The 25,158-nt window shown below is 38.0% G+C and overlaps 2 protein-coding genes across 4 annotated transcripts; one reads left to right on the forward strand and one right to left on the reverse strand.

Annotated features, from left to right (window-relative positions):
* The first annotated feature begins 1,388 nt into the window (after positions 1-1,388).
* On the forward strand, positions 1,389-9,597 carry LOC136268397 (zonadhesin-like). The gene is made up of 5 exons (XM_066063728.1): positions 1,389-1,812; positions 2,116-2,298; positions 3,146-3,325; positions 3,640-3,977; positions 9,106-9,597. Exons 1-5 carry the CDS (start codon positions 1,449-1,451, stop codon positions 9,382-9,384), a joined length of 1,344 nt encoding a protein of 447 aa, XP_065919800.1. The 5' UTR covers positions 1,389-1,448; the 3' UTR covers positions 9,385-9,597.
* Positions 9,598-9,711: 114 nt separating this feature from the next.
* Positions 9,712-25,158, reverse strand: LOC136268399 (sodium/calcium exchanger 3-like). 3 transcript variants are annotated; one of them, XM_066063730.1, is made up of 5 exons: positions 19,341-19,512; positions 10,758-11,091; positions 10,493-10,705; positions 10,172-10,306; positions 9,712-10,116 (listed from the first exon to the last, which is right to left on the reverse strand). In XM_066063730.1, the coding sequence occupies exons 1-5, from the start codon at positions 19,509-19,511 to the stop codon at positions 9,917-9,919; spliced, it is 1,053 nt and encodes a 350-aa protein (XP_065919802.1). In that variant the 5' UTR covers position 19,512; the 3' UTR covers positions 9,712-9,916. The 3 variants fall into 3 exon arrangements, with proteins under 3 accessions (XP_065919802.1, XP_065919803.1, XP_065919804.1); XM_066063731.1 differs by lacking the exon at positions 19,341-19,512 and adding an exon at positions 25,038-25,158 and having other exon boundaries at positions 9,714-10,116; XM_066063732.1 differs by lacking the exon at positions 19,341-19,512 and adding an exon at positions 20,242-20,353 and having other exon boundaries at positions 9,714-10,116.

Genomic DNA, 25,158 nt, shown 5'->3' on the forward strand with positions numbered 1-25,158 from the left:
GATACTGGCAGAGGCAGCAGCATCTAACCATTCCTTAATAATGTGCTTCGAAATCCTTATATCAGCTTGAACAAAGTTTAACAAACTAGATAAATTCTTGATGGAAGACACTTGAAAATGACCAAGTACCGTGATTTCAATGGTGTCATAATAGTTAGCAATATTTAGGCGATCAAATTCAGCCAACAGCTGCAGATACTCAGTTTTGCTCTGCTTCCTATTGCGAGCAGACTGGATGTGATGGATGGAGTCCAGAGGGCATGTTAGTTCCAACAGAGTGATGGAAGAACTCTGGGAATTATATATTACAATGTCTGGACGGTAGGATGTAATAAGGAGACTCATCGGAATTGTAGACTGTGGAGAATTATCAGCATGGAAATTAGGTATATCAGCAAACACTTTAACAAATGGGATGTCAGCAAATGCTTCAGAAAGTTTAGTGGCCAAAACACGAAGAACCTGATCATGACGGTAGGTATACCGCTGTTGATTTAATGTTGCAGGGCAGCTACTTAAAACATGAGCAGTTGTTGGGCGCCGTGAATCGCAAAGCAAACACTTCGCTTCACATAGGATGGACCATCTCTGTAAATTCACAGCGGTGGGTAGAGTGTCAGATGCTGCACGAAGGAGGAATGACAATTGACCGGGGTGGAATCCCTTCAGTAGCCTGTTCCAAGTTTTACAGGAGCTCTCTAGTTCAGCGGAACTCTCAAACTTTGACTGAACAGTTAGTGACTGTAAATGATCTTTGCATTGAGCTTTGATGGAATCTGACAACTGGTGCTTAGCCTTAATATATAACGACCGAGCTGACATTAAAGGTAGTAGGTTAAGTTGTTTGAGTCTATCAAAGTAATCAGAACTGTAGTCATTTAAAATAAACTTTGTTGCTCTCCTCTGGATCTGTTCAATAAGTGTGATGTCCTTGATAAAGTTAGGCCTCCAAATCACTGAACAGTATGTAACTTGCGATCTCACTAAAGAAATATACAAAGTTCTCTTGGCTGTCACTATTTGATGCCTGCTGAAGCTGCGACGGATATATGTTCCCCAAGGAATATTTTGAGAATTTCACATTTTGAGAATTTCACATTTTGAGATGGTAATTTGGGGCCATAGTAATACAGCGTGCAAGGTGCTAGCTAACTATCTTAGATAAACAGCATTAGAACTAAACCTTACCACTTTCACTCTGATTTCCCAGCTGCATGGTGAGGGGATAGCTTGTATATTTCGTCAAAAAAATCATAGTGGCCGACAATACCTTGACCATATGCCTTGACCCATGCAAGCTGTGCTCTATTTGGTTTTGGGGTCGGGCGCCGCAATACTAATTAATCTTCATGAGTGGGCTCGCGCTAATTGGCCGGCATTCAGTGGGATGGGCTGCAAGCAGCAATGATTGTAGCACGTGAGACAACACAATTCCGTCCGCGAAGAAAATGAAACGTCTCAGAGCTGTGTGTTGGAGTTTCTTGGTCACTTTTTGTCTACCTGTGATAGTGTCGGGATGTTCGTGTGTAGAAGAATCTTTTACTCAATCTAGTTTAGAGTCGCTGTGTCAGGATTACGACTTTTCTTCTAACGTGTTTGTGGCACGAGTTCTCAACGCATCCTGTAACTGCGTTCCATCAATTGGTGACGCAGATTTCTTTCAAAATGTCACGGACATCTCTTGTGTAACCGGGGCTCTCACTTCAGGCCAGTTTACTAGCGAAGTTGTGATTAGAGGGAGCTGTGATGTTACCAGTAACTTGTACGGAGTATTATCCTGTGACAGCATCATGAGCTCCTTACAACCTAATGGTAAGACCTCAAATACAAGAGGGTGGCACACAGGTACTTGCTGTAGGTTGATGTGTGACCACAACTGAACAGCGGCTGTGGTCATTGTCAGTGTTGAAGGCCACCGTAGTTGAAGGAATGTCCTTGGGGCGGAAATTCTAAGGCTAATAATCTGAAACCCACTATAAAATAAACTGGTCAAACACTGGGAAAAGTCCAAGTCACAGGTACAACCGATCAAGGTGGTCTCAAATCTATACCTACAATGTGTGCCTGCATGACACCACCTTGAATATCTTAAACTTTAATACATTTTGTTTTTAGAGTGTCCATATGAGGGACAGGTGTTCATGGATTGTGCTCCATTGTGTCACACAACTTGTTCCAATTTTGGCCAAAACTCTCCATGTCCAGAGGTGTGTGTAAGGGGATGTGGCTGTCCACAGGGTATGGTGATTGATGAAGATCAGAGGAGATGTGTCATGCCATCACTATGTCCTAATAGAAGTATGTTATGCGAATATTACATGTGACTTGGTTTAACAGTTGTAGGCAACTTTTTTCATACCTGACTGCATTTGTTCCCGTACTGTATCCTTAGATTTCATTAATGCTATATGTTCATAGCATACATTTCCAAGGTTGAAAATTATTTATAGCAAAGGAATTAAAAAAAAAAAAGTGCATGTCTCTTCTTGCTTTAAGACTAGTATGTAAGTATTAATATTTTTGAAGGTCTTTGCCAACCGTCGAGGACAAATTGCTGTGCTATCCCAAAACAATATCAGTAGCCTTAAACAATCGTCTGAACTGAATACAATCTTGAAGCATGCGTGAGTCAGTATCAATTAAGCCTTGCACTAGTCTTGATTTTAAAAAGCACTCTTTGTGGTACTGCTACAAGATCAAGACTGTTGGATTGTTTAGTTTCATACCTGTTCTTCAGTATTAGTAATGGGCAGGCTTCAAGGACAGTGTAGTTATTCAGCTGCTGAGGCTTGCTGCTACTTTAGTTTTGTTTACTATATGGGTACATATATATAGCTATTTATGATTTTTGATAGGTATCCTCCCTACATAGTAACAGTGTAGAATCATGTACATATTTTGATGAATTTGGTTCTGATTGTGTGCATAGAAATGAATATAAGACTAATGAATAAATGCTGACACTGCTACAATACATCATTCAGGGTTACATAAACTTCCTGTGTATGTAGGACCTGAACTAACTCTACCAAACTGTTGATGTGAACCAACGTACACATAACTGTTACATGTACTATCAGTTAGTATGAAATATATACAAAGATTTTCCTTGCTTGATGAATAATATTCTGTTGTTTTTTTCCAGCTTGTCCAATTGATGGTCAGATAATCAAATCATGTGCTAGTGCGTGTCCTCAAGGTTGCTTCTCACCTGCTGACATTGTTTGTCCACAAGTGTGCATAGTAGATGCTTGTGAGTGTGAGGGAGTTAGTGAAGTTGTGGATGATATTACTGGAAGATGTGTACAACAGGAACAGTGTACTGGTAAGTGACTTTGTTTACCAGTAACTATTGTTGTAACACTGGCCACATGAATGTTTTGTAATATAAAATTTGAAGTGTAAAGCCTCACGGAGCTATACTCACAAATGTGTTTATACTCATCCCCAAGGAGCTGATTATATATACTATCACAAATACATACTGTATAGTAGTTGCTTTGTTATGTAGTTGTACTGTGAACTTATTATGCTTTCAATCATGCTTTTTTAACCTATACTACAGTTTGATTGAAATTCTATAGAAAACCTGATCCCTAGGATCATATGTATATTGAAATTTGACACATTCACTTTCAGCTTGTCCTATTGATGGTCAAGAATACACAACTTGTGGATCATCTTGTCCTCAGACGTGTGATAACTTCAATGATACAATAATATGTACTACTGATTGTTGGCAAGGTTGTGAGTGTCCATCAGGAACTGTAATTGATGTGGAGAAGAGGAAGTGTGTTGATCCCAGCCAGTGTGGTAGAGAAATGCCCATTACAGTAGAAAGAGTGCTTAGTGAAGATAGAAGATCATGTAATCCAGAATTTGTGTGTCCCCATAATGAAGTTGAGGCTAATGTTGATTTTGGTAACATTTGCCAGTACACTGTGGAAATTTTACAAGTATTCAAAGGAAGTTATCAGGTGTGAACACTAAGTACATCATATGACTATATAGTAGGAAAGTAGAGGTTTGGGATTTCCTGCCCACAGAAATATCACCCCTTGCTTTTCCTTCATGATATTTTCATATGATTTACACATGAATGGCTGCTCTATTAGGGTATCTCGATCTTTCACTAAATTTTTGTGCAAGAAATTTCATTTAATTTTTGCATACAAGAATAATTTTATAACAAATAAAGTGAACTATGTTATACAGGATTTTCCACGTAGCTCTGTTATATCATCATGTTTCTTGTTTTGCTAATTTTAGTCTGTGGATTCCTACATTATTTGTAAAGAGTTTAGAGTCTAAACCCTGGGAGGACTGACTTGGTCAACCCCAAAGGGGACCAGGCTACTACTCCGTCGAGCAGCCTGTAGGTCAGGGCTAGACTTTAATATGTCTGTACAACACACAGAACAGCAATGAAGAGCACTTTTAATAGCATTCAAAAAACCACAGCTTATAGAAACAAATAACCTTATATGGGGTAAACAGGATGTGGCTAAACACATTCCTATGATGTTACAAGTCTGTGTGTGTATGTGTGTGTGTGTACATGCTTGTGTCTATAGTACATCTGTCCAAACCTGCACTTGCACTGAGGCATATATACTTGTGCCAATTTGAAATACAGGTGAAACTTCAGAAACCAGTTTACCACTAGTTTCTGAAGAATTTATGGTATCCTACAAATTTCATGTTACCATTGCAACACCTGTGCAGCCTAGGAAAGCTGCTCCGTTTTTGAGTAGAAAGGGAGTATGTTATTGTATGTGTACAAAGGTGAATTACAAACTCAATTAAAGCTTGGTTGAAAAAAATTTCATTTTACACTGTAGATTTTTGCAACTTGAACTTTAATGTGGTTCTAGTTACAGTTCCCTCCCAACGAAAAAAGTAAATTACAGGATAATTAATGAATTACAATGGAATTACAATAAACTGTTGTATGTACTGAATTTTAATTATGCACAACATAAAACAAATTGTCTAGTTTAAATAATAGCATAATCAGGGACATATCCGGGATTTTTCAAAGAAGGTTTTCAACAGCATTACTGAGTTATAGATGGAGGGCTCTGGAGGCACAGCCCCCAGCCACTTAGAACTTTGAATGTTTTAATGGTTCAAGACTTAATTCATTGTTTTATATTGTTCAGCCCCATGCAGTTGCTGAGAGACCTTAAATGTTTTAATGGTTGAAACTCACAACAAATTGCTAGATATCATATAAGCAGGGGTGGAGGCACTACCTTTATTTAGGGGGGGGGGGGTTGAGGTGCAGCTAGGCTTATCTAGGGAGTGACATGTCTTAGTGTGCAAAGCATGCCAGGTCTGGGACATGTCCCTCTCCCCCCAAGAGAAATTAGGCCCTCTCAGATTGAATCTGGGAGTGATTTTAGCAGTTTATTAGAATACTATTAATATTTGTATGGCTGTTGTACTAAGGTGACTGCTCTATTAGGGTATCTCGATCTTGAAGCGTTTATATTTGTATCCAGTGGACCTATAAAGGATGCCAGCCTCCCTCCAGTGATATTTAGACTCTCAAATTAAATCTGTGAGTAATTTTAGCAGTCACCATTATATTTGGTGACTGTTGTATTTAAGTGACTGCTCTATTAGGGTATATTGATCTTGATTCAATTGATTCAGTGGAATTACAGGTAACTAAGCATTTGTATAGGTAGCTGTTTGGTGTACTACAATTTGACAGCACAATTGGATAATTTTGGGGGGGGCTAAGCCCCATCCATAATATTTTTGACAGGGGCTACAGCCCCCCTTGCCCCCTCTTCTCTGCTGCGTCTGCATGTAAGATATGACAGTGTATCAGACACATTTATAGTATCCTCTCTGCTAGCTAGTGGGACTACACAGACATGACAAAAATGAATGAATCAAAATACTATTTATTTTAACTGTACATGTATTAAAAATTCGTTTTGTACACCCAAGTGGTACGAATACAGGTCTAGCTATCCCCATGCATAACTTAAAAAACTGCAGACTTGCAGTATAATAATATACATCTTGAAGTGCTCTTTCCTCATGCAATAGAAATGAAACAAAAGTGAAATTCAACAATCTATGCCATTTCTTGGCTACCAATTTTTCACTTTGGCATTTAAAGCTACATCCCTTTTACAGTTTTGCATGAATTTTACTTCTTTTTGTATTTAACTGTATATACCCAAAGCTGGCTTTAGGGCTTGTTTTTATTCATATTTCTTCTTATTTGTAGATGCAATGATGATTATGGAAGAATTGTATTGTCTTGCATATTTTCTTATCCACACAAAACAGCCAAGCTGTGAAAAAATGGTGTGGCCTTAAAAAACCTGGGTGAAAAATGTGAAATCAAAGGTGGCGGCCAAGAAATAGCTGCAATGATGTTAATGCCAAAAATTTACACAGCCATTATTAAATTTTTTAGTATTAACATCATTGCAGCCATTTCTTGACCGCCACCTTTGATTTCACAACTTTTTTCACCCAGGCTTTATAAGGCCGCACCATTTCTTCACAACTTGGCTGTTTTTGTGTGGATTTCACTTCTTTTTGTGCTTTATAAGGCCCCAAAACCAGCCTATGGCTGACTTTGAGGTTTGTATTTCTTCTTTTCTATGCAGATTATAAATGTATTTCATTGCATGATTTAAGATAATATTATTGTAATACTCTAATAGAGTGCACATTTTTTGACTTCTAATAGAACATACATAGAATGTTCTAGAACAATCTAGTACTTATATTGGTAGATCTATGAAATTACAAACATTTGATTATAAGCAGATTTCAACTAGAAATTTCATTTATTATTATTATTATTATTATTAGTGCTTTACAGTGAATAAAGCAGAAATTAAGTGAGGTGATCAGCCAAGGTAGCAGTGGTTAAGGATGCAGGTGTTACATATAGAGGTCCCTGGTTTGAACTCTGGTAAGGGTTTTTTTCGACATTTTTTGTACACCTTTTTCACCTGTGGTGACTGCTCTATAGAGTACCTCGATCCCATGATTTTACATTTGTTTGGTTTTTGCTTTATAACCTTTGTCGCTGTAACTCTACTGCTATTCAAACTATCAAAAGGCACTGCTACAGTGATCAGCCTATCTACACACCAAGTTTCAAGTTATTCCTATACTCAGTTTATCCTGTAGCTGTGACAGAAGTTTGATCTTTTTTACGTGAATAATTGCTCATAACTCCTTGGATATTCATCATATTCACAGCAAACTTGGTAGGTGAATCCACCATTACATGCTCTTCATTTGTGCCAAAAATCGAGGCAATTGAGGCACATGTTTGTATTTTATAGCAATTTTTGCAAAGCGTGCGAAAAGAAATCAAAGCCCCTGTATGGCATAAGAAAAAAATGAATAAATTAAAACGACACTTAGAACACCCATATCTCTCAAATGACTGTTGCGAATTTAATCAAATTTGCTATGTGGCGTACCCTACCTGACAGTTATAATGCAAAATGGTGTACTTTGGAGGAGGGGCCATGGAGCTATGTACGTGTGAAAAAGCTGTTTTCTTTCTTCCTGTCAATATACTCACGGTGTGGTGCGCCGGCTTTCTTGAACTATTTGTTTTATTTTGTAATACTCTAATAGAGTGCACATTTTATTGAGGACTTCTAATATGGCACACATAGAATTTTGATTTTTCATTGGTAGTAGATTTCTATATAATTATAATCTGCTACTGTTGAGTAGATTTAATCTAGTCCAAAACAGCCCAGTTGTGAAAAAGGTGTGGCCTTTAAAAATAGGCTAGATGTGATATCAAAGGTGGCTGCAAAGAAACGCTGCAATGATATCAAGCTGGATTTAACCACATTTCGTCTTGTTTGTAGATGCAGTGATGATTATGGAAGTTATTTCTTTGACTGTTTGTACTTTGTAATACTCTAATAAAGTGCACTTTATTAAGGACTTAAAGTACAGCACACATAGATTTTTCATTGGCAATAGATCTATACAATTGTAATCTTGTAGATTTAAACTAGAACTTTAAAGTAGAAATTAAGTGAACTGAATGGCTGACAATAGTGGTTCAGTAGTGAAGGGTTCAGTGAAGAGGGCAAATCCTGGACAACTTTTTCAACATTTTTCCATGTACTTTTAAAAACTTATTGGTAACTGTTCTATTAGAGAATTTTGACTGCAGTTTACTCCAGGTTTCTCCTTGTAATTTAGAAGGTTTGAGTTAAGATGGTTATCAAGACATATGGTAGTGTGTCATGCAGCCCAATAAGTTGGCACACCACACCGTGAGAATATTGACAGGAAGAAAATGCGATTTTCAGACATATGTAGCTCCATGATCCCTTAACCAAATTTGCTGAGAGGAAAGGGGTGTCATAACCAAATTTGTGACATTGCCCTGAAATACAAGTGGCCAAAGTTTTGTTTTTTTCTTTTCTTCTACGTATTATGCACACTTTGTAAAATCCACTATAAAACACAAATGCATACTTCAATCAAGCTAAAATTTAACACACTTAAAGGGGCACATCTCAGTACCAATTTTGGTGGAAATCTGATCAAGAGTTATTACCAATTATTAAAATCAAACTTCTGTTGCACCTACAGGGTAAACTGCTATGAAGAATTAATTGAAAATTGTTCTGTATTTAGATTAACCATCATAGGAGTGCCTTTTGGTGGTTTGAGATTAAAACCATGAATATATATATATAGTGTAAAAACTAACAGTGTGTGACAATCACGTGATTGAGTTTTGTTAATAAAATATGTTTAGTTGTCACGCCTACTAAGCAAACTGCTTTTTGTGTTAAATTTGTACTGATTTTTTAATATTCCTTACACATTGTATGATGAGGTTCAAAATAATGCTACTACAACTATTCGTAGAACTTTAAAATTTAAACAAGATATCAAATTACAATACTTAAAAATTTAAAGATGTTAAATCAATGTAGCTGGATATGCATATCAACTATTGTAAAAATGTATTCAAGCCTGTAAGGAAGTTAACCAGTGTCTATAGTTTATATACTAGAAATTTGTTTTTCTGTACTTCTTTGCGTTATACGGTTGTTAAATTAGATGGAGTTTTCATTGTTATAGATGGGTCAGATCATCGAACAACTTGGTCCTGATTTACTGACTACATGTGGAAACCCGAGACATATATTAAGTGTAGGCACAGCTTATGTTGTTGGTATTGGAGGAGCTTGTTCTTACTACAATGAGTGGACACCATACAGTGACTACCCTGCCAATCATCTTGAAACTTTGAACAACAGGTGTTCTTCAACTGGTTCTTCAGCTGGTCTACTGTCATCCAGCCTTTTGGTACTGTATGTGTCAGTTGCAATTGCTTGCTTCAAAAGTTTAATAATATAACTTCCTTGCTTTGCACAGAGATATACAGTATATACACACATATAGGATGATGTACTATTGTACATAGCTACTTGTAAACTGAGAACTTTTTTGAAGCATGTTTATATTTTTGTATATTTCCCTTATTAAATTTGTGTACATAAATTAAATACTGCAACCATTTGGTGGAACTAGATTTGTGTGTGTGTAAAGGAGTTTAACTGTATGTAAATATGTTTTCACAGTTGATGTGCTCATGTGTGGTGACCATGAGGCCACATACGTATTATACTCTTGCTATGTAGCACATGTGGTCACCAAGTTACAACCTATTTATACACAATTCTCACCTAAGTAAGATCACTTTGTATAATATGCATCATAATTAGCCTACAAATAAGCATCTGTGCTTAACAAATAAGATACGATGATTCTGAATAATACATGTACATCTTCAAGAAAAGGTATAATGTTCACTAATGTATGCAAATAAACAAAAGACTACGTAATCACTGTTGGGGGAAGCAGCTAGACATTGAAATGATTGGCTTTATTAAACAATGGTAACTATAGCTTTAGCATAGTTACCAAGCACGACACTGCTAGGAAGGGAATTCTTTCTGATAGCCAGTCGAAAGCGTTCCTTTGGTTCTGGTACTCTGTCATCAACTATTGGGATATTAAATACTGCTGTGGTATTTCCACGATGTAGCACAACTATATATGGTCCTGATTTGTAATCTACATTTCTGCCTGCAAAAAAAACACCTTGCATTATACCTGACTAATGTTGGTAATCTATACCCACCAGTTGCAGTAATGTCACGGCTTCGAATTCTTACTATGAAGGTAGTTGATAATGGCTTGCTAAGCACTAATACAAGTTGTAATGTTCCATTTTCCTGTACACTGTATCTTGACTGAGCAAAGCTTATGGTGGCAGCTAAACAGCATGTATCACAAAATTTATTGTGCATCATATTATTTTTCATATATTCCCACTGTAATTTCATTTAGACAGAGTAATATGTCATGAAATCCTAAAAGTTTGTATTTAACTGTAAAAGTGTTTTAAATACACCAATGTTAAGTATGTTACTGTATGCATATCAAATAAAGGATTTATTACCTTCATCATCGTCCACTATGGTCACCTTAGATGAAGATGCGAAATGAAAAATAAAAGCACAGGTTGGAAGTGAATCCTCTAATATTCTCAGTTTGAAAGTTTCATCTTGTTCTGTTGTACTATCATTTGTTATAGGAATAGTGAAAGTCGCCGCAGTAGATCCAGCTGAAAATGTTACATTATATGTTCCAGAATCATAATCCACGCCTCCTCCTGTATATGTACATACGTTGTTTTTATTAAATATTAGAAGATGTCAACTCACCAGTTGCAGTGCTGTCAATGCTTTTGATTTGTACAGTAATATCGGTTGATAATGAGTTACTAAGAACTAATTCAATTGATACCTCTCCACTACCTTCACCAATTCTGTATTTTGTATTATGGAAGTATACATTGACGTAAGGACAACTACTACAGCCATCATCTATTTCTTGAATGACTTTAATGGGGATACTGCTGTATTGGCTCCACTCTACATGTCTAGAACAAGGCCCTCCAATGCCAACAAGATAGGTAACATTAATGTTTAGAACACGAGAAGGATTTCCACATGATGTCAGTGTATCTGGACCAGGATCTGTAAACCTGTCACCAACCTGTGAAAATGATTTACAGTCGTATCATTGGCTACAGAGTTGTAAGTAAGCAATATTTGAAATCCATTGTAATTGATTCCAGGTGCTTATAAGCTCCTATTATTTACAAAATCAAAATGTTTGAAGCAGTGCTTGGGTCAGTATACAGCTGTGACAATAAAATAAACTACACGAGGGCATCAACATTGAGCCTGCCCTCGGAATAGGCCAGATCAATGCAAGCAGGTATGAGACGATGTACAGAAGATCGATGCTGATCACTTTATATAATTATTGTATAGACTATGTAAAGCATTCTGTGTTCTGACACTACATAAACACAAGGTAAGGAAACAGACAGTAAAAATCCTTACCAGATGGTTAAAAAGCCAGTATAGAGTACTGGAATTAATCATACAGTACGGTAGTACTGTATGTTAGGGATCATGGAGATTTGGGTTTTCGTAGCCAAAAAATTCACCCAAAAACCAGCTTCACAACTCCATCCTGGCACCTTGGCAGTATTGGTTAGGTATAACCAAGCCCAAAAGTGCCTTCAGTATAAACCTAAAGGCTTCTAATAAATTGTTACGAAATTTAAAAAAAAACATTCAATGGAATTTTCTACTGACTAACTGCCTGCCTGCCTGCCTAATGCCTTCAGGCAAGTGTAAACTCGACAATGGCTAAGGCTTTTTTTTTGGAAGTATAAAATTGTAATAACAACATAGAAGTAGCTATAGTAAACAAAACATTAAGTAAAATCAGTTCCTTAAACGTGACTCCACCCTAACTAGATCCATTGGAGGTGGAGTTCTGTCAAAGTGACCGGATGATGACCAAGCACCATGGATACATGCAATAGCAGAACGCAACAAAGAAAAGGAAAGACAGCAATGAAGCCAGCCCAGAGTAACCTAGTAATTACCCCCCCCCCACTTATTGGACAAAAGAGAAGCCAGACATTTGTAAAAGATAGTAGCTTCATGAGCCAGACCTCCAGTAGCGGAAAAAACCAAGGGAGAGAATGAGGCGTGTTCAACTTCCCGGATACGTTGGCCATAAGCACACCGTTTGATGTTCTCATGCTTTTTATAGGCAGCAGACAATGATGAGCATTTATTTGAGGCAGCATAAGGATTGAAAACTCTGACATTGACAAAGCTTTTCTCTGGTTGACCACCCCAAAAACCATTCATCACAACATCCAGACGAACACCATCTTGAGTATTCGAAGTAGCGAGAGGGCAGTGCCAGCCTTAAGGGTAGACAAGGTAGGCAGCTGCTAGTCTCGCGTGGCCAGACCCTTTTCGCGCAGCCGCTTATCGATTGGAAATTATAAGCGCCGTGTTACAAGGGTCTGGAATAGTTCATGAACGTGAAATTTTTCAACACGTTATTGGTGACAATTGATTGATTGGGTAACACCTAAGATACAAAATGCAACGTGTGTTCCCTTGAATCTTTAGTCTGTTTTGATCAACAAATCCACTTAAAACCTTTCGCCTACTTTCCTTGTAACTCGAGATGAACTGAGCTTGTTTGTCTTTATTCAGCCGTACTTGTTGAAGATTCAGTAGTAGGTAGAAGGAAAAACCTACACGGGTCGATACTCGTTATCCCCAGAGGTCTTCTTCAGCTCATTCTTCAGTAATCAGAACACTTTGGCGAGTAAGGGATCGCATGAGCCAATTTACACTCCCCAACCACTGGGGATTGTAGATTTTTTTAAGTCCGTGAACTATTCCAGACCCTTGTAGCGTGGCGCTTATAATTTCCAGTCGATAAGCGGCTGCGCGGAAAGGGTCTGGCCACGCGAGACTAGGCGGCTGCTTAGGGCCCCGGGGCTAAGGGGGCCCCCAAAGCTCTAAAACTAGTTCTCAAACTACAAATTTAGTAACTATAACACTAGGTAACTCTTACTTTTAAGAAGATAGAATTATAATATGCAACTTATCGCTCGAGGTATGCATCGCCCATAAGTATGAATCACGTGATGTAGACTATACTGGATGCATTGGTGGCTGCACATGACATTCATTGTACTGTGCACTAGGATGCAGCCATGCACATTAGGAATTCATTTAATGTCATTAGCCGCTACAATGCAAGAAACCACATGATTGTGTTGATTTAAATCGCACAATGGAAGTCAGATCTCGAGTGGCAGTTAGGTTATTTGCTTTCAATTGCTGATGGATGTTAGTAGTCACTTTGTGCACGGTTAAGTTGAATGCGTGCACTGATTTTCTGGGGCGCACAGTGGCGCACTGAAATAATCATGGATACTTTGTTTGTGCTAGAGTGGCCAAAGTCTATGACAATACATGGCTACTTTGTGAACCAAGAACGTAGGGTTGGAGATATGTTGGATGGATTCCATTAATATCTATAATGTTGTAAGTGGAAGCTGCTGTATGGAGTGATCACAAGATCAGATGGACTACTCTGTGCGCAGGTTGTGGTTTGATAACTGCTTGAAGTAGTGGTAAGACTCTGCAAAGATTGAAGATGATCATAGTAGTACAATAGCGTATAATCATGAGTTATGAGTTTACACAATCACATTTAGCGTAGTTTGAGATAGAATACACTGCAGAAACAGCAGTATGCATACACGTAGATGGCAGCTATAGCTAGTATCACGACAGTCCATGCTTAGGATAGTCTTTATACAACAAGCATATAAATGTACCGTATGTTATGTATATCCCTATGTGGGTTAAATGTTCTTGCATAGGAATGAGATTAAGACCACATCCTCTGGGGGGCCCACCCAGTTTACCTTGCCTAGGGCCCCAGAATCTCTAAGGTCGGCCCTGCGAGAGGGTACTCATCTGGATTTGAGACAGGTTGCATTTCAGGTTCAACTATGACCTGAGAACAAACTTCAGTCAACAGAGAAGCTGTAAGGTCCCTGATATCATTGTGTCTCAAAGTAGGAACTCCACCCTTTGGACATGACAGCACGTGCTCTACGGAGAAGGAGAAATGGCTAAGGCTACAGACTTGATTTTTTCTGTTTGACGTCTTTTCGTCCCGAGACGTGCCTTTTGGCATACCGCACTACGTACAATGCACGCATCATAGACTTACCTTTGTCCTCCTTCCTTTTTTCTGACAGCCAAAGGTGTCGATTTGCAGTAGCGTGATGCATGGCTTCCCTACAGTACATTTGTACACAGAAATCGTCCGTATTTTCTGTGGTGACTGGACTGATTGCAGAGATGATTCTAACACTGTTTTTTGTTTGTAACGCCGTGTAATGGACTGACCATAGCTGAAAGCGAAGCATAATAGCTGCTGCACTTACAAGGCAGTAATTGATAGTTGGGGGTGCATGAATCATCGTATTTTCGTGGTGACTGGATTGTTGCAGTGGCATTTCTTTTACTGTTTTTCGTCTGTAGTGGCTGAACATAGCTGAAATCAAAGCGTGATGGCCACTGTACTTTCAAAGCAGTTTGTGATGGTTGGGACGCTCGTTCAGACGAAAACATTAATACCAGCACCATATCCTTTCTTTTGATGCGGTATGCGTGGGTTGAATAGTGTTACAAAAAAAGTAAACAAACAAGTTAAAGGAAAAATTAGAAATTTTAAATTCAATTAGAGATCATAGAAAAAAAAAGTAGGGAAACAAGGGAGGTTGCCTACACCTCCAGATATACTAGTGAACATTTAATCCCTAATCTAGTCTGGATATAGACTAGATTAGGGATTAAATGTTCACTAGTATATCTGGAGGTGTACCCTAATCAAACTTAAAATTTTTCCTTTAACTTGTTGTATTAAACGTCAAATTGATTAACCAAAGAGAATGTATGCATGCACATCTGAGTCACTGACTTTGATCTCACAATCAAATGGTAAAATGTGACCCTATTTTGAAAAATCATACATTTGGGCACATTGGCCAATTTTCTTTTTATAGCTACAATGAAGTACTGAGTGGTTATCTACCTTGTGTGAAAATTTTGTGATGATACAATGAAGCATTCCAAAGATATGGTTAATTTACTATCTAATACATAACAAACTAACTTTCCATTATCAGTTTATAGTACTGCATAGTGATTAGGTGTGACAAATCACTTTGTTGACAAAGATCTCCATTTTTACAATCTAATTAAATGGATGAAAAGAGATCCTTGAGAGTTTAATCATTTGTTCTTTGTGCTTTTCCTCAATTAAATCACTTGTATTATTGTCTAAAGACAAGAAGTTATTTGGTTTGGGAATGAACAAATCACCCAATTTGTATAGGTAATCACACACATTTGAGCACAATTTTGGCTGTTACGAGTACAATTATTCCATAATTGCACGAAAATGCGTGTGATTGCCTACTAATCATATAGTGACCACCCTTCATGGTTTGTAGTACACATCTATCCAGTTCTATGTGGCCATTAACTTCTACCAGGTGATTGCATCATCCTTCTTTGTATTACATCATGTGTTGTTGCACTTAAAAGGCTTCACGTGTCAGCCATTCTGGTTGGCTACTCAAAACGTCTACATATGTTGCACTTAAAAGGCTTCTATTGTCAGCTTCTTTGTTTGGCTATTCATTATATCACTTTCTTGTTGCACTTAAAAGGCTTCTGTTATTCCGCTATTTTATTGGCTACTTTACAGTGCAATTACAGAAACAAGGCCATGCGATTTGGGATTAATTGCACTCCTACTATTGAGACTAATGTATGGCAAATTAAATCATTATGTGATTAGTAAGTTAATTGCTGTCCGATGCATTGTGAAACTATTACATGGTCTGATATAATCGAGTATATCTCCTAGAGTAAAGAAGCTATGGGTGTGAAATTTCACAGCAAGAAGGCTTAATAGTTGCTTTATCAGATATGCAAAATACTTTTAAAAATTTGCTGAAATTGTTAATTGAGTATTCCCACAAATTTTTCATCTGCCCAAATGTATGGTTTTCCAAAATATGGTCACAAATTATGTTAGATGATAAATTATCCTATTGCTTATTATGTGACTATACATTCTATACTTATATAATACTGAGAGACACACAAACATGCACACAAAGCAAAACAAACACAAAGCAAAGCCTCCAGTAGGCATGCAAAATGCAGTTGTTGCTTAGCAAACCACCACTGGGATGCCTATGTTTCACTCAGAGATACTGCAGGCAAATCCTCCTGGGGTAGGACTATAGTATAGCTTACAGGAGGACTGTCCAGGTCTCACTGAGAGAGCAGTGCTTGAATTGAGGGTATACGGGAGTATACGAAGTATACCTTGATAACAATTTTTGTAAATTAGTATACCTTGATAGTCACGGCTAGCCAAGTATAAGGTAGCTACAGTGTAGGTACCCCTCAGCAAAGAGCATCCATGAAACATTAGTTACTATATAGTAAGACATATTCTTACTTGATGTAACGTGATTCTCGAGCCAATTGATCCCCCAAGGAAGCTAATCCCACAATCCTCAAAAATTCCCTTTCATGAGAAGTGATAGTTAATTTTCCAAGTATAATCTACTTTAGCTAGATTTATATGTAGAACTATATTATCTACCCCCTCTACTGTAGACCGCATGTGTCTATCAAGGAAGCAATTGGTGACGAATCAGCTGATGATGACGAAAGGCAGAAAATTAAAGCAGTGAAGAAGAAGAGTCATATAGCTAATGATGCTAGTGTATATACAGAGCAAGTACCAACTAACAGTGACACATTTACTTAGTCGGAACCGGAAATGTGGCTGGATAAAAAAAAACCTTCCCACCTTGGCTTATTTGTCTAAATCATAAATTGGGTTGTAAAGAGTTACCGTCTTTAGGTATAGATGCTGCAAAGAGTATTCATCTTTCTCGTGAATGGCAGTCAAACTTACCACCGATATCATTCTCAAAAAGTTATAAATTTTTCAAAATTTCCTTATAGACTTTATTATAGTATTCATACTTCTTGCATTGTATTTTCATAAACATTTATTCAAAATCGCAATCTCAAAAAGTTAATTTTTCAAAATTTTATTGAGCAAATCTTATACTATACTAATTCTAGATCTGTTATGTGGCTAAGTATATAGCTACTATTAGCATTCATACTTCTTCCAGTGTTGAACTCATCAAATTTCAGTCAAGATTGCCACCAAATAAAATATTATAATCTCAGAATGTTAATTTTCAAAATTTCTATGGGGAGCAGTCTAGGTCTTTACACTATAGCTATAATTTGGCTTTTTAGCTCAGTAGCTATACTATTAGCATTCATATACTTCCAGTGTTGAACTATCAACAAATTTCAGTCAATATTGCCACCAAATTCAATCTCAGAATGTTAATCTTCAAAATTTCCTGGGGGAGCATGCCCCCAGACCCCCCTAGAAAGCTCATGCTTCGTATTTTGCAGAGTGTGCTTTGAACACTGTGGAATGATTTCCAGTACCTGTGAGCCTTAGCAAAATCCTGGGTCTGCCCTTGATAGTATACCCTCATATAAATTTACAATTCGAGCACTGAAGAGGCCACAGAACCCACAACAAATTAACCCCCAGCACCACCAAGCGAGACTGACAAAGACAGTGGGGAATTTGCTTCACAGTTAATAATACTGGGTACCTGCATGCATGTTGATGATACAGATGGGTGAGCTACTTTCCCAGTTGAAACCAGGCCACTAATCCCCATAGAGTCGAAACTGGAGTAATGTGATTGAAGTTTGTTGCTTATGCAAGGAAACAACCACAGCAACTTGGCATAACCATAGGCATCAAACCTGGAATATTTTGCCAGGCTGGTGCTCTAGCCACTTGACTATGCTACCTGTCTCCCTGTCTCCCTGTCTCTCTCTCTCTCTCTCTCACACACACACACACAAACACACACACACACACACACACACACACACACACACACACACACACACATGCAAACTGTCATAGAAACTGCATGTAGTAGCTAGCTGAGTTAGCTACCTATACTGTACTGAAGTACTCCACCTGGGTCACTAACTTAGCTTTCTTGACAATAATAGCTAATTACATAATTACACGCACGAACACATATATATGTATTCACTCACGATGCAGGACACATAGGCTATAGTTATAAGTAGAGATTATGATTATAATCTCTACTTGAGATTAAGCAGCAATTTTTGTAGCTTAATTGGGGTGAGCCTGAGCGAGCCGCACAAATGGCAGTAATCACTCGTACGTACGACCGTACGTCTGACCATTCCCGAGAGTTTACGTAATGAACACGGACAGCCCCACACTGGTAGTGCTCAACTGGTACGTACGACCGTACGTCTGACCATTCCCGAGAGTTTACGTAGCGAACACGGACAGCCCCACACTGCTACAGTAGTGCTCAACTGTACGTACAACCGTACGTCTGACCATTCCCGAGAGTTTACATAACAAACACGAAACAGTGCGCCACATGGCTTAGAATTTGTCACTTCGCTCACAACTTATTCTTATCTACATTGATATGGACAAAGAAGACCGTCTTGGAAGAAGGCCGGAAGAGAACGAGACAAGGCGAGGAGGGAACACTGCCTGGTGAATGCCCGAGTGAATGGTACGTGCGTCACGTTCACCCGCGAAAACTTCCTGTATGAAAAAGGCCATATTTGCACCATTTGGCTTAGAATTTGTCACGTGGGTTACAATCTATCTATATAGACATGGACAAAGAAGACCATCTTAGAAGAAGGCAGGGAGAGAACGAGACAGGGCGAGGACGGTAGCAGAAATGCCAGATGAAGCAGAGGCATGAAAGGCAAGTAAACACCTGATAGATGCCATGCACACTCGCAGAAGAGAGCATGCAGTTGGCCAATGAAACTGCAGAAGACAGGGAGATAAGTCCTAGCTGACTATACTTCCACACAGTTATGTAGCTATACACTGGCAGGCCACTGAGCCCGGCTCCCAACTTAAACTTTTTTCACCTTCCTCCACTGAGCTACCTCTAGAGTAGCCTGAGCACTTCTGTTTGTATAGCTACAAACACACACACATTAAACGCTATTCATGGAAATACAGTTGATGCCACATCACTTTTTACACAGCTCAGGCTCGCCCCATCATGCTTTTAGCATCTGTCTAGTTATCATCAAGAGTTCATAATATTTGTATGTATAAACTCTTGTTATCATGTAGCTATCTCAGTGTCGGTTATCATAACAAAACTGAATAATCTAGCTAGTACTAATGCATCCAGTATACGTACAGCGGTAGCTACTGTATAAATGACATAATGATAATTGATATACTGATACCTGACGTTTCCCTTTGAATACGTGCACCACTTCAATCATGTAACTGTATCTAGAGAAACTGGATGAAGAATTACTGAAACCACGGCCAACTACCTTTGCTGAGAAAACATCACGGGCAAACTGGTAAGGCCACTCCAATTGGTAATTATGTTTCTGGTCCACCGCCCGCATCCTTTTTTGGAGAATGTGAAATTTCAGAAATACATGAGAAAAATGCCCGCATCAGCTTTTTGAAAAACCTGGATTTCAGAAACAAATATTGGGCTGCAACAAGTATGCTAAATCTAACTATCTTATCAGTGAAAACCTGCAAGAAATGGGCGGAGTGTATAGCACAGATCGATTTACTCTGATAGAACATTCAGTAAATCACAAAAAATACTCTAATTGAGCAGTCACTTCATTGTTGCTTTGTTGCTGAATTCCGCCCGCCCGCACCTAAAACTGATTTTCAAAGGACCAGAAACATAATTACCAATTGGAGTGGCCTAATCATGACATGCAGACTGTAAGTTATTCAAATAAAATGATTCTACAGCGCAAGAACATCCCAACACTGCAACGATATGGCCACAGGACAACAACGACAACCAGAAAAGTAACACCACTCCTGTCATTGCTTGCAAATCGCGTCTCGCTGTGAACAGACTATAGCTCATGTTCAATACTCTTGGTCAATGACGTCAAGTGTTACGTCATAGTTAACACCGTTCTGTGTGAAATCATTCGACACTTTAGGTAGTTATACTAAGACTATTATTATCATCAAATTGTTCAAAGGGGTACACAAAAGGCATGTGCCTGTACTAGCTACGTATAGCTATATACACAGTACAAAACTGAAGCACGAAACAACAAAGTTAATCGACGATGTGCGCGAGGCAGCTAAGGGAAAACTTACCGAAAGACAGAATTCAGTTGTGAAAAATAGATAGCTAGCTGACGAAAACCCGTCCATTTCCACATTGTATAAATTACTAGGCAGCCAGCTCAAGTGGTAAACTCGAGGGTAAACTTTGTTGTGGATGTTGAAAGAGTTGCTGAATGCGCCCCCAGCGCAAGGTTGCCGGATGACTGCATGTCATTTAAAAAAAAATAATTTTGTTTATTAAGGCTGTACAGCACAAATGCTGAAGGTCTGTAGGACACCTCAGTCCTGGTCCTACATCCGGTGTAACTTTTGTAACTTGAGTCTTGAAATCTATCTGTGAGAAGATAGTGTTGCATGCCCATTCAGTTGCAGCTCAGACGAGAGCATTTAGATACACTGTCCAGGCTGCCAGCTATAATTAGATTTTACCCATCTAGCAGTAATTCTCTGCACTCTTTCAGTAGTATATGTGTATGTTTTTTGATAGATAAGCTAGGGTCCCAAACTGAGGATGTGTATACTTTAATTTAGACCCAGATAAATAGCAGATCAGTTTTACAGATTCATTACATTTGTTTAAATTATACACCTCACAAAGTTTAGTGCCTTTATTGCATTACTTGAAATGTCGTTAATATGTGGAGAGAATGATATGGAAGATTCTAGAATGAATGACTCAGTATAGTTCGCAAATAATCTGATAGCTAGCTACATGAAGAGTCATTTATGTGTAACAAAAGGCCTAAAACTATTCCTTGACTCAACATGAACATGCATCTTTCTTTGAACATCTCTGCATGTCCAACCAGTGTGTGGTATGTTGGTGACTCTTAAAGATCAATAAATCTGCAAAATCAGTTATCTAATTGGTCTGCTGAACTGCATAGTGATACAATTAGCTACACACCAACCATAAAGTAAAGCATATATGTATTCAGCAGATTTTCTATATTAATGGAAACAATTAGGCAAAAGCTCAAGAAGCACCCCAGTTAAGAAGTTGGGGTGTCCAATTGTTGCAATGTCTGCTACACCAACAGATGAGCAAATTCAGTGTTTGAAGCAGCGATACCTCACAAGCCTGGTAGTCAAAATTAACATACTGTTAGTTGTCACTGCATGTGACTAAAATAGTGAGTATGAATTAATGTCATAAATATTATCTGTGGATACAGTAATACTATATATCCGTAGATAATAGCAAGAGTATCCATAGATTATTTACTCTTGATAATAGCTATATGACATGAATACTATGAATATTTATGACATTAATTCATGCTAAAAATTAGGAAGCTATAAAGTAAAGGACAAGCTTATAAAGTTTCTTTATACTGTACCTTTATAAGTCCAGGGGCGGATCTAGGATTTATAAAAGGGGGGGGGGGGGCTAACTCAAGGTACTAATCTCTTGGATAGAGGTGTGCGAAGCATGCTGGAACCATAGATAGTATATACTATCTATGCTGGAACTAGGGGGGTCTGGGGGCATGCCCCCCAGGAAATTTTTGAAAAATAGACACTAAAATACTGCAATTTGGAGACATTTCCACATAAAATTCATAAAATTTTCTGCCTGTAGATATTTTATATACTGCCTTTAGATTATAGGTATGGCTCTCTGACTCTGAAGTATTTTGCTAATGGAAAAGTTTGGATAGGTACAGGCAACCAAGTACATGATGCACCCCTCTCACAATTGCACAACACTGAATAGGTGCATGTTAGAATACTAATATTGAAAGTGGAAAATTTTGAAATTTGAACAATACAAGATTGAATCTGAGAGCATTTTCAATGGAAATTGTGTACCTGAATTAAGTATTGTCATACATATTAACTACACAAGTAGATGAATGAAGCCCTTTAAACAGACCAATGTACTTCATTGTATGTATAGGTGCAGGCAGATTTGGAAAAATTCCATAACAGAACCAACTACATGTTTCCAGTGAATGTTCTATTAGAGTAGTTAGCTGACTGCTCTATTAGAGTACCTCGATCTTGTACACCTCCAATGCTGATCCGGGTCCTTGTTGCATAAACTTTAGCATAAATCCACTGATAATACCTTGGAAAAATGTTTATAAGGTGGTTTTATGAGTATTTGTATTATTAGTGATCATATAATTATGCTAAGACAAAATTTCATTATAATACTCAGCATATTGATCAAGTAAAGCCTGAATATGAAGGGGGGGGGGGCTTCAGCCCCCAAAGCCTCCCCCCCCCCCCCCTGGATCCGCCCCTGAAGTCCTTTACTATATAGCTATATACTTAATTTTACTGTGCATTGCATAGGTGGTGGAAATGGGGGCCATGTTTCCCCCATTTTTATTGGACAATGCTTGTAAGATACTCTAATAGAGTCAACTACACTAATGAAACAATTAGCCACTTAAAAATATGAATGGTGACCTTTACTTAAAATTTAAAATAGTCTCTAAAATATTTAAATTCTCAGAGGCAAGTCCCCAGACCATTATGAATAACAACCATGCTTCATGGCTCTTCCACTGTGTAAATTTTGTTGTCAAATTGACTCTCTCACTCTTTGTCTTGCTCCACTGCCTCTGGTGTATTGACCAAGGAATCTATGTGCATAATCTTGTCACTAACTGATGTGGGCAGGTCTTATGGTTGCAAGAGATATAACTGCTATCTCTATTTTAGTACATAGTGATGGGTGGTCACCCGGTATACTATTAATTTGGTTTCACTTGCATGGCAGTGAAATTAAGATCAAAAAGTAGTGAAGTCATTTGTAAAAGTGTACCATCACTTAACCTGCTGAAAGTGCATGGCAGAAATTATAGTGACCTGATAGCTTTTTCAGTCTCATTTGTCTAATAAGTTATTTGCTAGATGATAACTCCCATCATCCAAGTCAACATGGGTTTTTACGGCCACACACCCATGCACAATAGATCACTCATTTACTCACTGTGATGGGCCAATGGACCATCAATTATCACACCTCAGAATCTTTTCATGTATATGTGCCAAGGTAATGCATGGAACACCTACTAAATTATAAGCTATTACAATGAAGTTTCATGCATCTCATAATCCAAAGGTACAGGGCCGCCCAGAGAAATTAAGGGGCCCAGGGCAAAGAGTTAAAGTGGGGCCCCAGAGGCAAGGGGGTTTCCATTCTGAATCACAACTTCACCCAAGCTGTAAGTTGAAGACCAAAAAAAAAAAAAAAAAAAGGTCATAACCTGCTAACAATGACAATAACTACCCCTCACCAACCATATCTCCTTATCTATAAGCTTGCTACACTGCTCCTCTGAAGAATACTGTGACTGCTCTATTAGAGTATTTAGATCTGACTGCTCTATTAGAGTATATAGATCTTTTAAACAGGTATTCAAGGGGCCCTTCATGAGGCCTCCTGGGGCCCCTTTCAGGCTGGGGCCCGGGGCAAAATGCCCCAGTTGCCCCCCCACCCCCTGTGGGCGGCCCTGCAAAGGTATAACACTCAGCAACTTCCTGTGGTCTGTACAGTGGCCTTACATGCTGTGTGGGTCTCAGTGCTAAAAGTACCTGCCACCGCAGTGCTATTAATGACTATATATTTTCACACAATGAATACCATCAAGAGTTTATAATACATGACATTATAAACTTTTGATACCATATAATAATAATTTCAACACATAATATTGTTGTGTTGGTGCAGATTTTTTTATGGTTAATATAAATGTACAACTTGTATAGCAATATATACTTATTTCATTCAATTACTTACATTGTGTTCATCATTTCTGGTTTCATTTTAATGGCTGCTAGTAAATTTGAATGATTAATAGCATTATAGCTATTCACAGTTTGTTTTACAACCACTTCATTGAATTTCCGAGTCCTTAATTTAATCTGTGGGAATTAAAGCCTCTCAACTTTAAGTGCTTCAGTGATGTATATACAACCACATCATGGAGATGTAAATTTTGATGCTATAGTGACTGTATGCAGGCTGGCTTGGAAAAGTACAGTAAGAACCATTGATATATAAGAGTATCAGCAATAAATTAATTCTATAGTTCACAATTTGCACTTTAGTCAGTCATTTTCGCTTAGGTTTATTCTTCCAGTGCTAATTATTATGCCATTTGTTGTTGCACATAAAAGGCTTTACATGTCAGCAAGTCTGATTGGCTACTCCAAATGTCAACATTTGTTGCACTTAAAAGGCTTCTATTGTCAGCTTATTCTATTATATCACTTTCTTGTTGCACTTAAAAAATTAAGGCTTATTATTTATTGGCTACTTTACAGTGCAATTACAGAAACAAACCATGCGATTTGGGATTAATTACACCCCTACTATTGGGACTAATATATGGCAAACAAAATCACTATTTGATTAAATCTCAGGGGAAAAGCTGTACATTCCACTCATTTGCTGCTCTTATACTAAAAGTAGTTCTAATAAAATATATAGTGAAAAGATTATACAATTTGAAAGCATGGGCTCCTTGTTGTGGTACATGTTGTAGTGTCAAATGAGTTGATTTGAAGTTGTTCACTGATAAAAATCATGTAAGTCATTTAACGTAAATTGTAGCTAAGCAGACAGAAGCAGCCCCAAGACTAAGAACTTCACCAAGAATCACCATACAGCCTTGCAATGAGTGACCAATTATTAAGAGAAAGTCACTATAGAGCTTTTCTATCTCCTTGATGACCAGATTGGTTCCGTAATTTTTCGTTTATTACACTGTATTTCGGTAATATTTATGAACATCAGTATCGAGCGTTCTATGGGGATATTTCCAACTACTTTACAGGTTAGCGTGCATTTTATACATGTTAATACTTACCCAATACCAAGCCCATCCACTACAGCTTGGACTGTTAGTTGTTAGCGGTTTACGCAGATTGGCTAGTTTCAACTTATCCATAGGCCCGCTGCGTACAAAATTGTTCAACAATATGGCCAAC

This window comes from Dysidea avara, chromosome 10 (genome assembly GCF_963678975.1).
Source record: "Dysidea avara chromosome 10, odDysAvar1.4, whole genome shotgun sequence".
Classification (NCBI taxonomy): domain Eukaryota; kingdom Metazoa; phylum Porifera; class Demospongiae; order Dictyoceratida; family Dysideidae; genus Dysidea; species Dysidea avara.

Bases quoted from the DNA above. Each gene is read 5' to 3' on its own strand.
- LOC136268397 (XM_066063728.1), top strand. From the start codon at position 1,449: ATGAAACGTCTCAGAGCTGTGTGTTGGAGTTTCTTGGTCACTTTTTGT. The intron at 3,326-3,639 runs GTAAGTGACTTT...ATTCACTTTCAG, and splicing joins ACAACAGGAACAGTGTACTG to CTTGTCCTATTGATGGTCAA. The intron at 3,978-9,105 runs GTGTGAACACTA...TCATTGTTATAG, and splicing joins TATTCAAAGGAAGTTATCAG to ATGGGTCAGATCATCGAACA.
- LOC136268399 (XM_066063730.1), bottom strand. From the start codon at position 19,511: ATGCGGGCGGTGGACCAGAAACATAATTACCAATTGGAGTGGCCTTAC. The intron at 11,092-19,340 runs GTATCAGTATAT...TCATTTTCACAG, and splicing joins TATTCAAAGGGAAACGTCAG to GTTGGTGACAGGTTTACAGA. The intron at 10,117-10,171 runs GTGGGTATAGAT...TTTTTTTTGCAG, and splicing joins CCGTGACATTACTGCAACTG to GCAGAAATGTAGATTACAAA.